Source organism: Gouania willdenowi, chromosome 10 (genome assembly GCF_900634775.1).
Source record: "Gouania willdenowi chromosome 10, fGouWil2.1, whole genome shotgun sequence".
In the NCBI taxonomy this organism is placed as follows: domain Eukaryota; kingdom Metazoa; phylum Chordata; class Actinopteri; order Blenniiformes; family Gobiesocidae; genus Gouania; species Gouania willdenowi.
The window spans coordinates 39130431-39143320 of NC_041053.1; the positions used below are offsets into that span (position 1 = coordinate 39130431).

At 43.3% G+C, this 12890-nt stretch overlaps 1 protein-coding gene across 2 annotated transcripts in view; it reads left to right on the plus strand.

The window, feature by feature from the left end:
* Positions 1-2248: 2248 nt before the first annotated feature.
* fat4 (FAT atypical cadherin 4) overlaps positions 2249-12890 on the plus strand; it is a 152084-nt gene continuing 141442 nt past the window's right edge. For both annotated transcript variants that reach the window (XM_028458895.1, XM_028458896.1), the window contains exon 1: positions 2249-7793. In XM_028458895.1, coding sequence (XP_028314696.1) covers positions 2697-7793 — 5097 coding nt within the window. In that variant the 5' untranslated portion in view covers positions 2249-2696. The remainder of the gene's footprint in view (positions 7794-12890) is intronic.

The following is a 12890-nucleotide window of genomic DNA, read 5'->3' on the forward strand; positions in this document are numbered from 1 at the left end:
TCCAAAGAACTGGATTTGGCCCCGGGGCCATGAGTTTGACAAATATGATGTATATATTCATTTTGTTTAAGTAGATTTACATTTGAGGAAGTGAAAGTATATAGTACAGTGGCTTGGTAGTGGGTGTGGTGTTTTAATTTCAAAAAGAATAATATAAATATTTTTTAATTACAAAATTAGTTTTTTTTTATTAACTATTTAATTTTTATAGTGTCATTTGATAAAACTAGATTTATATTTGAGAATCTGGCAATGATTTGGATGTCATGATATGATATATCCTGATACTAAATGATACAATATACACTTGATATTTCACATTGTCAATAATTTTAAATGTAAAATTTCACCTTTACAAGCACAAAATAGTATGAAATAAAAATGATTTCATGTTTTTTCAAATTTGCGAGAACAAGTAAATGGCAAAAAAAAAAAGAAAGTACAACAGTAGATTTTTTTATTTTTTATTATTGTTTAATTGTTAAATTAATTTTCATTTATTTTAATTGTTTTTTCCTTTATATTTGAGGAAGTGAAAATATAGAATACAGTTGTTTGACATTGTATGTGGTGTTTTTGAAAAAGGATAATCTAAAAAAAAAAAAAAATTAGAAAAATATAATTCGAATCAGTATTTTTCTTTAATCAATTAGACATTTCAGATGACTGCATTGGAATTCTGGGCGACCCCACATGTGGCCACGACCCCAAGGTTGAAAAACTCTGTGCTAAAGCATGCACTCCTCTTTATTACCACTAAAGGTGTGCTGTGGTATCTTCCAAAAAGTGTAAAATCTTTCAGTCTGGAAGTAAAATAGTTGATTCTACAGAGAAAATAAAATAAAACTGCAGCGTCAATAATTTTAGTTTCTAGAAACAAATACAGACAAAACTAAAATGAAGCACAAAGGAATGAGTTTGTACATGTTGATTTCTGTCCAACACCAAGTGCCAAAAACATGCGTAGAAACCTGCACAAAGGTTATGTAATCTTTTACATTACATGTCTGACCATGTGCTTTGCTTTAGGGAACTTTCTCATTCACTTAAAGCCATGAATGAATGTCATGTGAAAGGATTTGTTTCCCTTTCCTAAATCTGCCCTTTGATCATAAATAATCACATGGATGAAGACGTCAAACTGGCTTAAAATGTATCATTATTTGATTTTTAAAAAATATCTCAGGACTTAAGATTTACATCAGTGTTTCCCAAAGTTTCCACAGTCCCGTACCCCCTAATCCTGCAAACTTAAAAAAATATGATGTAATGTCATATACAGTGTAGCCCTACAGTGAATTTTTTTGTGGTATTTTTCTTGTGTTTTTGTGTACTTTTGCTATTATTTTCTATAATTTTGTACGTATTTTTGAGTCATTTTATGTGTTTTTTTTGTTATTTGGAGGTTTTTTTTCTGCATTTCTGTTGTGATTTTGTTCATTTTTGTGTTTCTCTTGTCTTTCACTGTATTTTGTTGTGATGTAGTAATTTTATGGTAAATTATTGCTGTCGTTTTCCATATTTTAATATCATTTTGTGCATTTCATTTGGGGGCCGCAAACAAGTAAACCGAGGGCCGCATGTGGCCCCCGGGCCACCAGTTGCCTATGCAGCTCAGCGGTGACGTTTTATCTGCAGTTATCAACCTCACCGCTAGATGGTAGCACCTACCCACGTTTTTAAATCCTCTGCACTTCATGTTTGGATGAACCATATAGTTTGTGTTGATCGATGGGGAAGGAAAAAAAAAACATTCTTGTTACTTATAAAAGTTAAAATTATATTTAAAAGTATTATTTATCAGGTTTTAGTTTGTATTGTGTATTAAATTTGATATAGGATATTATCTTTGTTGTGCATTTCTTGCTTTTGTTTAGAATCAACAGGAAACATCTTAATAAACAGAAAGAAAAAAAAAAAAAAAAAAAATGTATTCTATGAATTTCCTTCCCTTTCATAATTCTAAACAAGCTAAACTCTCACACAGAACAGAAAATAACACAGATCCAACACTTTACGCAGCCTTTTAACGCTATTATAAATGAATCTAAGGCAGGATTACTCTATGATCATCATTTGATGCCCTTTTGTGTCGTATCGTGTCGCTGAGTTCGTTCCCACTTGGAGCACTCTTTTGGGGGGTAACTGGTGAGAGACGGTGGGAGGGCGCCGGAGCGCAACTATCCAATGGGATCAGTGATGGGAGGGAGTTTGTTCAACTCCAGCTTTGTCCCAACTCACAGCTTCTCCTGAGCACAATGAACTGCAGCGTGTGCGCCGTTATTCCACGGGACGGTAACGGTGCTCTCAGTGGAACGCGCTCGCCCGCGACCCAACTTTGGATTTTACGCACTCCCCAAAGTGTTACTGGAAAGTTTTGGTGCAGTTTTTTTGTTGTTGTTGTTGCTGTAGATGGAGTTGTGTAATTGTTTCTTAAAGATGTTTTTTGTGGAGTTGAAGTGAAACTTCTGTGAGCTGCTGCAGGAATAGTTTTTCCCCCCGTGCGTAAAAACGCAGGAGAGGAGAGGATCGCGCCTGTGGAGAGCTTTACGCGTGGAAATATCACTTTTTTGTGCTTGTTGCTGAGTTTTATCTGCACATTCCCGTGGATTACAATGCTTTAGTGAGTCCGTGAGGTGGATGCATCAAAAGGCATGGACTCTGCTGTCTGACAAAGGTGGACTGGCTCTGTGACCATGGCGCTCTCCTCGGGCCGGTTTCATGTGATTCTCCTCCTCATGTTGTGGACTCTATCGCACCAGTCCGCATCCAGCCAAGTCCGACAGCAGTTCCAGGTCCTGGAGGAGCAGCCTGTGGGCACCTACGTGGGGACAATAGAGACCAAGCCCAGCTTCACGTACCGCTTCAGTGAACACCACAAACTTTTCTCCATTAACGGCAGCACGGGGGTCATCTCCACCTCAGCACTGATCGACAGGGAACTCCTGCAGAGTGATGTGATCAACGTGGTGGTGCTGTCCAGTCAGCCCACCTACCCCACCGAGGTGAGGATCACAGTTCTGGACATCAACGATAACTCACCGGTGTTTCCAGACGCGTCCATCGTGGTGTCCTTTAAGGAGGACGCCAGCAGGGGCAGACAGGTGATCCTGGACACGGCCACGGACTCAGACATCGGCAGCAACGGGGTGGACCACACCACCTATAGAATAATCAGAGGCAACGAGCAGAGGCGTTTCCGTTTGGATATCACAGTCAACCCGAGTGGTGAAGGCGCCTTTCTGCACCTGGTCTCCACTGGAGGCTTGGACAGGGAGGTCACATCCTTCTACCAGCTGCTCATCGAGGTGGGCGACAAAGGGGAGCCCAAAAAGTTTGGACACCTGCAGGTTAATGTCACCATCCAGGACATTAATGACAACCCGCCTGTTTTTGAGCAGGACCAGTACCAGACCAGTGTGTATGAGGATGCAGCAGTGGGCTCCAGTGTGCTCCACATCACAGCATCAGATCAGGATGAGGGGGGCAACGCTGAGGTCAGATACTTTTTAGATGAGGGGACCCCGTTCCAGATCGACCCTAGATTAGGTACGATTATAATTAAGGAGGCGTTGGACTTTGAGAGTAAAAAGGACTATTCGCTAACTATCCACGCTGTAGACAATGGGCTGCCCGCTCTGTCAGGCAGGACAGAAGCCACCATTAAACTGGTGGATGTGAACGATAATGACCCCGTGGTGAAGTTCAGGTATTTTCCCACCACGTCTAAGTTTGCGTCCGTAGACGAGAATGCGCAGATCGGTACGGTCGTGGCCCTGCTGACCGTGTCGGACTCAGACTCCCCCGCTGCTAATGGAAACATATCTGTTTCAATCCTGGGAGGGAACGAGCAGAGGCACTTTGAAGTGCACACGTCCCCCGTGCCCAACCTGAGTCTGATCAAAGTGGCCAGCGTGTTAGACAGGGAGAGAATTTCCTCTTACAACCTCACAGTGTCTGTGTCAGACAACGGGAAACCAGTGGCCAGGTCGTCCTTCGCCAGTTTGGTTATTTTTGTGAACGATATCAATGATCACCCTCCCATATTTCAGGAAACTCTGTACAGGGTAAATATCAGCGAGGACATTCCTAAAGGCAGCTACATTAAAGGGGTTTCTGCAACAGATGGGGACTCTGGGCAGAACGCCAACCTACGCTACTCCCTGGTGTCTGGAAACGCTTTGGGCTGGTTCTCCATCAGCGAGAATAGTGGTCTGGTTACCAGTGCAGCTTTGCTGGATAGGGAAACAGCATCTGAAATAGTGCTTAACATAAGTGCCAAAGATCAGGGGCTGCAGCCCAAGATTTCCTACACTAAACTCGTAGTCAACATCACGGACGTGAACGATCAAGTGCCGACGTTCACACAGAATACGTATCACACGTCTGTGGTGGAGCATGCGCCCGCCGGCACCGAGCTGCTGCTCCTATCGGCCTCGGACGACGACCTCGGGGTCAATGGCACCATCCGGTTCTCGTTTGACGCCGACACGCCGGCCAACGTGCAGGAGCTGTTCCGCCTGGATGCCGCGTCGGGCCGGCTGAGCACGGCCGTGGAGCTGGACAGGGAGGATCAGGCCTCGTACTTCCTGCGTGTCCTGGCCACAGATGGGGGCAGCCCTCCCCTGCACTCTGTAGGGAGGATCAACATCACGCTGTGGGACGTTAATGACAACAGGCCCATTTTCTACCCCGTGCAGTATTTCGCTAACGTGAAAGAGAACGAGCCCGCGGGTTCTTATGTGACCACAGTGTCAGCCACAGACCCTGATCTTGGTCGAAATGGCACAGTTAAATATATTATTACAGCTGGCGACGCCTCCGTATTTCGCATTAATAGCATCACGGGCAAAATCAGCACGCTCATTCCTTTAGACCGAGAGGAGAAAACCGTTTACCAGCTGCAGGTGACAGCAGCAGATGGAGGCGGCCTGCGCTCACATGCTCAGGCCATCGTGACTGTGACTGTAATTGACACTCAGGACAATCCTCCAGTATTCAGCCAGAGAGTGTACAGCTTTGTCATGTTTGAAAACGTAGCTGTAGGGACAGTAATTGGGTCTGTTTCAGCCACTACAGTGGATCTGAACACTAATATTTCATATCTGATCACATCAGGGGACCAGAGGGGGGTTTTCTCAGTGAACGGTGAAGGTCAGATCACAGCATCCAGTCAGATAGACAGGGAAGAGCAGGGTTTTTATCAGCTGAAGGTCGTAGCCAGGGCCGGAGAAATCACAGGCGAGGCTTTTGTTAACATCACGGTGAAGGACTTAAATGACAACGCTCCTCACTTCATCCACTCCGTTGAGCACGTGAGTGCCGTGGAGAACTGGAGCACGGGTCACGTGATATTCCAGGCCAAAGCGTCAGATCCAGACGAGGGCACAAACGGCCTGGTGGTCTACAGCCTCACGCAGAACCCCCGCGGCCTGTTTCACGTGCACGAGAAGCACGGGCTAATCACTCTGACGGGGCCGCTGGAGGTGACCACCAGCTCGTATGAGATCGAAGTAACGGCATCGGATGAGGGCGTGCCACAGCACACCTCTAAACTTGTCCTTATCATCAGCGTTTATGACGTCAACGACAACTCGCCCGTGTTCGACCAACTCTCGTACGAGGTCACCATTAAAGAATCCGAGCCCGTTAACAGTCGTTTTTTTAAAGTCGAGGCCACCGATAAAGACTCAGGTCTTAATGGTGAGATCATGTACGACATCGCAGGGGGTAACACCGGGGACGTGTTTGGTATTTTCCCTGATGGGCAGCTGTACATAAAAGCAGAGCTAGATAGGGAGATACAGGACAGATATAATCTAGTAATGGTGGCTAAGGACAGAGCTGTAGAACCGCTGAGTGCAACGGTCAACGTCACCGTCATCCTAGACGACGTAAACGACAACCGGCCTCTGTTCAACAGCACCAACTACGTGTTTCACTTTGAGGAGGAGCAGAAGCGGGGGTCCCACATAGGGCAGGTTTTCGCCGAGGATAAGGACTTTGGCCCAAACAGCGAGGTCAGATTCTCATTCGAGACTCCGCAGTCCAACTTTGAGCTAAACACAATCACTGGGGAGTTGACCAGCACCGTTCAGCTAGACCGTGAGTCGCTCATGAGACAAAGAGGCGCCACAGTGTTCAGCTTCGTGGTCATCTCCTCTGACCAAGGTCTCCCAAAGCCCCTCAGAGACCAGGCCAAGGTGCAAGTTTACATCCAAGACATCAATGACAATGCGCCAAAGTTCACTAAAGACATTTACCAGGCCTCCATCTCTGAGTCAGCTCAGAACATGACACAGCTGCTGCGTGTGTCCGCCTCCGACGTGGACGAGAGCAAAAACGGACTGGTTCACTATCGCTTCACCAACGGCAATGAAGAGGGTCAGTTCACGATCGATGGCAGCTCCGGACAGGTGACGTTGATAGGAAAACTGGACTATGAGTCGACGTCATCGTACTCACTGAAAATCCTGGCTGTGGATGCTGGAGCTGTGGCTTTGTCCTCATCCTGCATGCTCAGCATCAGCATCCTGGATGAAAATGACAACTCCCCCCTCTTCCCCAAGTCCTCCCTCTCAGTGGACGTGTTGGAGAACATGAGGATAGGAGAGCTGGTGGCCTCTGTGACAGCCACCGACGCAGACTCGGGTCCAAACGCAGACATCACGTACAGCATCAGCGCCACAAACAACCACGGCACATTCAGCATCAGCCCAAACACTGGAAGCATTTTTCTAGTTAAAAAAATGGATTTTGAAACTCAATCTTTTTACAAACTAAACATCACAGCTAAAGACAATGGCAGGCCGGCCCGGTCCTCGTCCATCCCCGTGGTTATACACGTCAGGGACTTTAATGACAACCCGCCCGTATTCACCCCTGGAGACATTTTTAAATCAATCCCTGAAAATTTGGCCATTTCCAGCTCAGTGTTGAGCATAACTGCCCATGACACGGACGCAGACATAAACGGGCAGCTGGAGTACTCCATCGTGCAGCAGATCCCACGTGGGAGCCACTTCAGGATTGAACCCAGCACTGGGCTCATCTACACCAACACGGAGATCGACAGGGAGTTCTCCAACCTGTTTGAGTTGACCATCAAAGCCACGGATCAGGCGGTTCCTGCTGAATTCCGCAGATTTGCCCTTAAAAACGTAACAATATGGGTCACAGATGTGAACGATAACGTCCCAACCTTTGTGTCCCAGAATGCACTTGTAGCCGAGATCAACATAGTGATCGGCTCCATCCTGACCACCGTCGTGGCCTTTGACCCCGACGACGGTGCCAACGGGGAGGTGGAGTACGAGCTGGTGGAGGGAGACTCCGACACCTTCATCATGGACAGGTACAGCGGCGACATCCGCCTGGCGTCTCAGCTGGTGTCGTCCCGGCTCATGTACACCCTCAAGGTCTCGGCCACCGACCACGGCACCGAGCGCAAGACCTCCAGGACCGAGCTGACCATCCTGCTGCAGGGCCTGGACGGACCTGTGTTCTCACAGCCCAAATACATAACCATTCTGAAAGAGGGCCAGCCGCCAGGCACCAACGTCATATCCCTGGACGCCTCCAGCCCCAGAGGCTCTGCCAACAAAGTGGAGTATTTCATCGTGGCGGTGCGGAGCGGCGGGAGAGCCGTGGGCCGGCTTTTCACCATCGGCCGCCACACTGGAGTGATACAGACGGCTGCGGAGTTGGACCGGGAGCAGGGTTCGGACCTGTATCTGGTGGATGTGTACGCCATAGAGACAGACGTCAGCCAACCCAGCACGCAGCGGGCAGAGGTGAGTCCACAGCTGACATTTTCCTCCCACAGACACCTCACCCTTTGGTTTGGATGAGTCCCCTGGCACTGGTCTGTGAAACACATTCCCAGTCACTGACTGTGTGACGCTCTCCTTGGTCTCTTTAATACAGGGGTGTCAAACTCATTTTAGTTCAGGGGCCAAATACGAAGCAGTTAATCTGCAGTGGAGTAATTTAATCATTATTTTGCTCTAGTTTGCGCTTCCAAGTATAAATAAATGATAACGTATATGGCACTGATAATATAAAAGTAATAAGTGACAGATATTTGTCCCTGCAGGATCTTCACTTTCAATTTATTTGATTTTGTGACACATTTTTATGTAATTTGGGGGAATTTTGTGGTATAATTTGAAGAAAATCGCAGGATTTGGGAAAAAAAATTGTTGTTTTAACAAATTAAAGATTAAAAATGACTGCCATGTGATATAAGTGTGAGCCCTGCTAATATTGTGGAGTTTCATTAAATTTGTTTCAAATATCTACAGCTCAATTCGTTGGTAATTTACACAAATATTCATGGTTTCTCTGAGTTTTTTGCTTTCTGCTGCGGGCCGAATTGGATGCTCTAAAGTGCCGGATTTGGCCCCCAGGCCTCGAGTTTGACACGTGTGCTCTAATAGAAGCAGAGAAAGGCAGGATCATGTGGCTGTGCAGTGAAGGTACGCCTCATCTGTGCCACATTTACTTTGAGCCGTTCAGCCTCAGGCTGTTGTGGCACCAGGGTGGTCTGCAGGGTTTGGGACGTTAAACCTCTGCTTCAAATGTAATAAGTCAATATTTCAATTGGGTGACAGAAAAAAAGAAAAGGTTGGAAGATTAATTTTAAGTATTAGACGTGAAAACCTTTACAATCAGTGATTTTAGAAAATGTGCTGGTTAAACTGTGATCATCACACAAAGTAATGAATGCATTGTTTTGATGTTAAATTGTGGTTTCCAGGCTCCGATCATCCAAACACAAACCGTTTTTCATTAAAACTGATTAAACACTTTCTCTGGAACCTTTATTTTGGGGGTCATGAGCTGAAAAGGTGGAGAACCACAGGGACAGCACGTGTGAGTGAGTTCTGTAGTGTGGTTTGTTCAGTGGCAGGTCATTCAGTAATTCATCGAGCTGTGTTTTTCATGCTGTTGTGAGAAGTAGAGAAAGCAGCAACTTCTAAAGTAGTTTTGTTACAAAATAAGCTATATAAAAATATATCTATTGATATAGGCAATATTGTAATAATAAAAGTATCGCCAAAATATCTCGAATCTCAATATATCGCCCAGCCCTACACCGTTATTAGCGCTCATGCTTCTCATTGTGAAAAGTCTTCTCCAGGTGTTAAAGTTATTTATTCTCTCAGGCGTAGCGTGAAACTGATCTACAGTTTAAAGTTTGGGGCTGAAATCAGCAGATCAGCATCACCCGCTGCAGGCGACACCAGGAAAACATTTGATATTCCCCTTTGGCCCCGAGAGGACCTTGAGGTTAACTTTTCTAATACAATTTTACAAACTAATCCTTGAATTCAATAATGTGTGAGTCTGTCTTATTACAGATGGCTGTATTAGATTTCAGCTGTAATATTTCAAAGGCTGATGGTGAAAGAATTAACGTCAGGAACAGTTTCACGTTGCACGTTTGAATAAAAACCCATTTTTAGACTCCTTTCATTACATGTTAAGGGTGTAAGAGGAATTTGATTTGGTGATTTATCGCTAATATTTCACCGTGCGATTATCGTATCGATCCAAAAAATGTCCATCATGTTTTTTTAACAAATAAACCGTTTAATTGCGCTAACATGTGCATAGCACATAAACGCCCAGTCACTAGGTGTCAGTGAACGCACCATCAGACCATGTTAAACTATCTCACTCCTCAATGTAATTTAGCTGGAAGTTGATTACACTTTATTTTTAATAAAATATACTGGACATGTCTATCGTTATATATGGTTACTTTAAAAAAAAAAAAAAAATCAGAATCTGTTGTAGAAGCAAAAGTTTAACTTTTTGGAAAAGTTATTGATACAGTTAGTTAACATTTACTCGTTCTCTCAAGTTAAAAAAATAAAATAAAAATCAATCAATTGTATTTCATATCATTTTGTATTCGTAAAAGTGTAATTTGTAATTCTTAATATTATCGTTTAGTATCGAGATAAATCGTATTGTGACATGCACATTCATGGCTATTACATATTACATATGTTACAACATGTGACCTCCCACAGCCAATCAGCAGACATCATACAGTCAGACCTGGTGACAAGATGTCACTCAATAAACTCATTAGTTGCATATAATAATAAAATATTCCCAAAGTGTTACATGAAGACCTGAACCACATCCTGAGAGCAAAGTTTGTGCATCTTCAGTTAAGACGTTTCACCTGAATCTAAGAAGCTCCTTCTGACTAGTTGAAATGATTTATACTGATTATAAATATTCACGAAATTATGTCTTAATCTCAATTTTGGCTGCAGGTCATGGTAAAGCAAATGTATCATCTTTTAATGTGTCAATGTTTTATGAATTTCTCCTTCTTTCCTTGTTTTGGAGAAGATTTTGTTTGATGAGCACAATTTGTTTTTTAATGTAATTTGAAAAGTAGAAACAATTAGTTTAAAATGGCAAATAATGGCGTGAATGTGGTTAAATTGGCAAAAAAAAAGGCATGAAATATGGTGGAGAGGTTAAAAGTGACAATAATGCATCAACATGTGCAAAATTAGGTGGAAAAGGGCTTAAAAGTGCTGAAAATGTCTTGAAAATGGAAAAAATGTGCAGAAAAATCATTGAATTGTGATGAAGTGGCAGAAATGGGAAAATTGTGGCAAAAATACATTAAAAGGAGCAAAAATATGGCAAGAAAAAGGGATGAAAATAAGCAAAAATGGGCTCAAATTGTTTAAAAAAAATATTCGTAGCATCTGGCGACCCCCTCCTAGTGTCTCACGACCCCAAATGGGGTCCCGTCGCCAAGGTTGACAACCCCTGGTTTAGAGGAGAAAAGGCCAAAAGTAGCTCTTATTGTCCAACAAATTGTTCATAAATATCTGTGTTTCATTTTGCATCAGCAAATTTAACCCACAATTGTCTGTGGTAGGACTTTATTTCATCATTTTGAGAAAAATGATTTAGATATGAGTTTTGGTCCATATTGCCCAGCACTAACTGGGAACATTTTGAATGAGCATGGAAACAAGGAGTGGTTTTGTCGTATTTATGGCTCTGTTTCAGCAGGTTGTGCTCACGCTGTGTGTGTGTGTGTGTGTGTGTGTGGGTGTGCGTGCGTGCGCTGTCAGTGGTAGTGAACTCTCAGAGCTGAACGTGGTGCGGCCGTGTAAACGTTCAGACTAAGACTAATGTTTCTCCAGCGCTGTGTTTACACACCAGATACCCAGTAGCAACTGGGGGATTATTTCCATCCCTGGGGTCGCGACCCTTTCACATTCTTCATTTCCCCATTTGCTCCATTGATTGAATGCATGAGGCAGGCGTTGGCATCTTTCCATGTGTTTCCATGTTTTGGAAACGCTCAGACAGACACAGAGAGGTTGGATTGTTGGTGATATTTGTGTGTGAGGCTGAACTGTTGATGCTTTATCGTCTCACATCTGGGGTCGTGTGGGATAACCAGAGGTGCTGACATGTAACCCAACCATTGTCCGTACAAGGAGAGAAGCATATTCATCCAGACGTATCCATACTCTAACCTATGACCTATGACTTCATTACCCAGAAACACTAGAATTTCCTCCTGCCTTACGAAAGGAATGCGTTGGCACTATATTCATCTGTTGTTGAGGAATCCATAGTGTTCACTTATTTTTTTTAATGAAGTATATGCTGTAATTAAGGATAAGTGATTTTGGTTAAATATAAGTTAAACCTGTGTTTCTGCAGAGGTGTAAAGAGTGCTGATATATCTTATTTACTCAAGTACAAAAAGGGTTCAAAGCATTAATATTAAAACAATTAGTTTAAACTGGCAAATAATGGCCATGAAAAATTGTGAATGTGGTGAAATAAGCATGAAAAAAGATAAAGAGGTTAAAAGTGACATTTTTTATTTTTTTTAGTTGCAATGAGATTACTATTGCCACATCACATCATCAGTAGCGTAAAACTAACCTGCAACATGTGACATTAGGTGGAAAAGTAGTGGAAAGGGTTTAGAAGTGCTGAAAATGTCTTAAAAGAGGAAAAAATGTGCAGAAAAAAGCATTGAAATTTGATGAATAAGTGGCAGAAATGGAGTAATGTGGCAAAAATGCATTAAAAGGATCAAAAATATGGCAAAAAAGTGATGGAAATTAGGTTACAATGTTGGTGTAGTTGCAGAAAAACTGTAAAAATAAGCAAAATTGGGCTCAAAATGTAAAAAAACCAAAAAAATTCCTAACTTCTTGACCCCAAATTGGGTCCTGACCCCAATTTTGAGAACCCCTGGGTTAAGCAATGATCCAATCATATTCATACAAATTCAAACTATTGATCAACATCATCAGTAAAACTCAGCACAGGTCATTTAGATGTAAAAGAATTGTCAAAACATCATTTATTGGTATTTTTTTCTAGTTCGTGGTCGACTTTGTGATATCAACTCGTATCGTATCGTTGTCTGAAGAATCAATATCATGTATATTTACACCCCTATAAGTTTAGATGTTTTATTTTCATTAAAGTTGCCATGAGTGTCAAACGTTTAGATTGTAGTCGTCCATGAACTGGAGTTTCTACAATCGTGTCAAACTTTGGCTCCAAACACAGATAAAGAACAAATACCCATTAGAAAATCACTTCAGTAAATGGAATGGACTAGATTTATATAGAGCTTTATCACCACTGAAACAGTCTCAAAGCGCTTTACATATCAGCTCATTCACCCAATCACTCTCACATTCACACACCAGTGGGACAGGACTGCCATGCAAGTCGACCACTGGGAGCATCTTAGGGTTCAGTGTCTTGCCCAAGGACACTTCGACATATAGTCAGGTACTGGGATCGAACCCCCTACCTCTCGAACAGAAGACGACCCACTACCACCTGAGCCACGGTCGCCCTAAGTAAAAGTC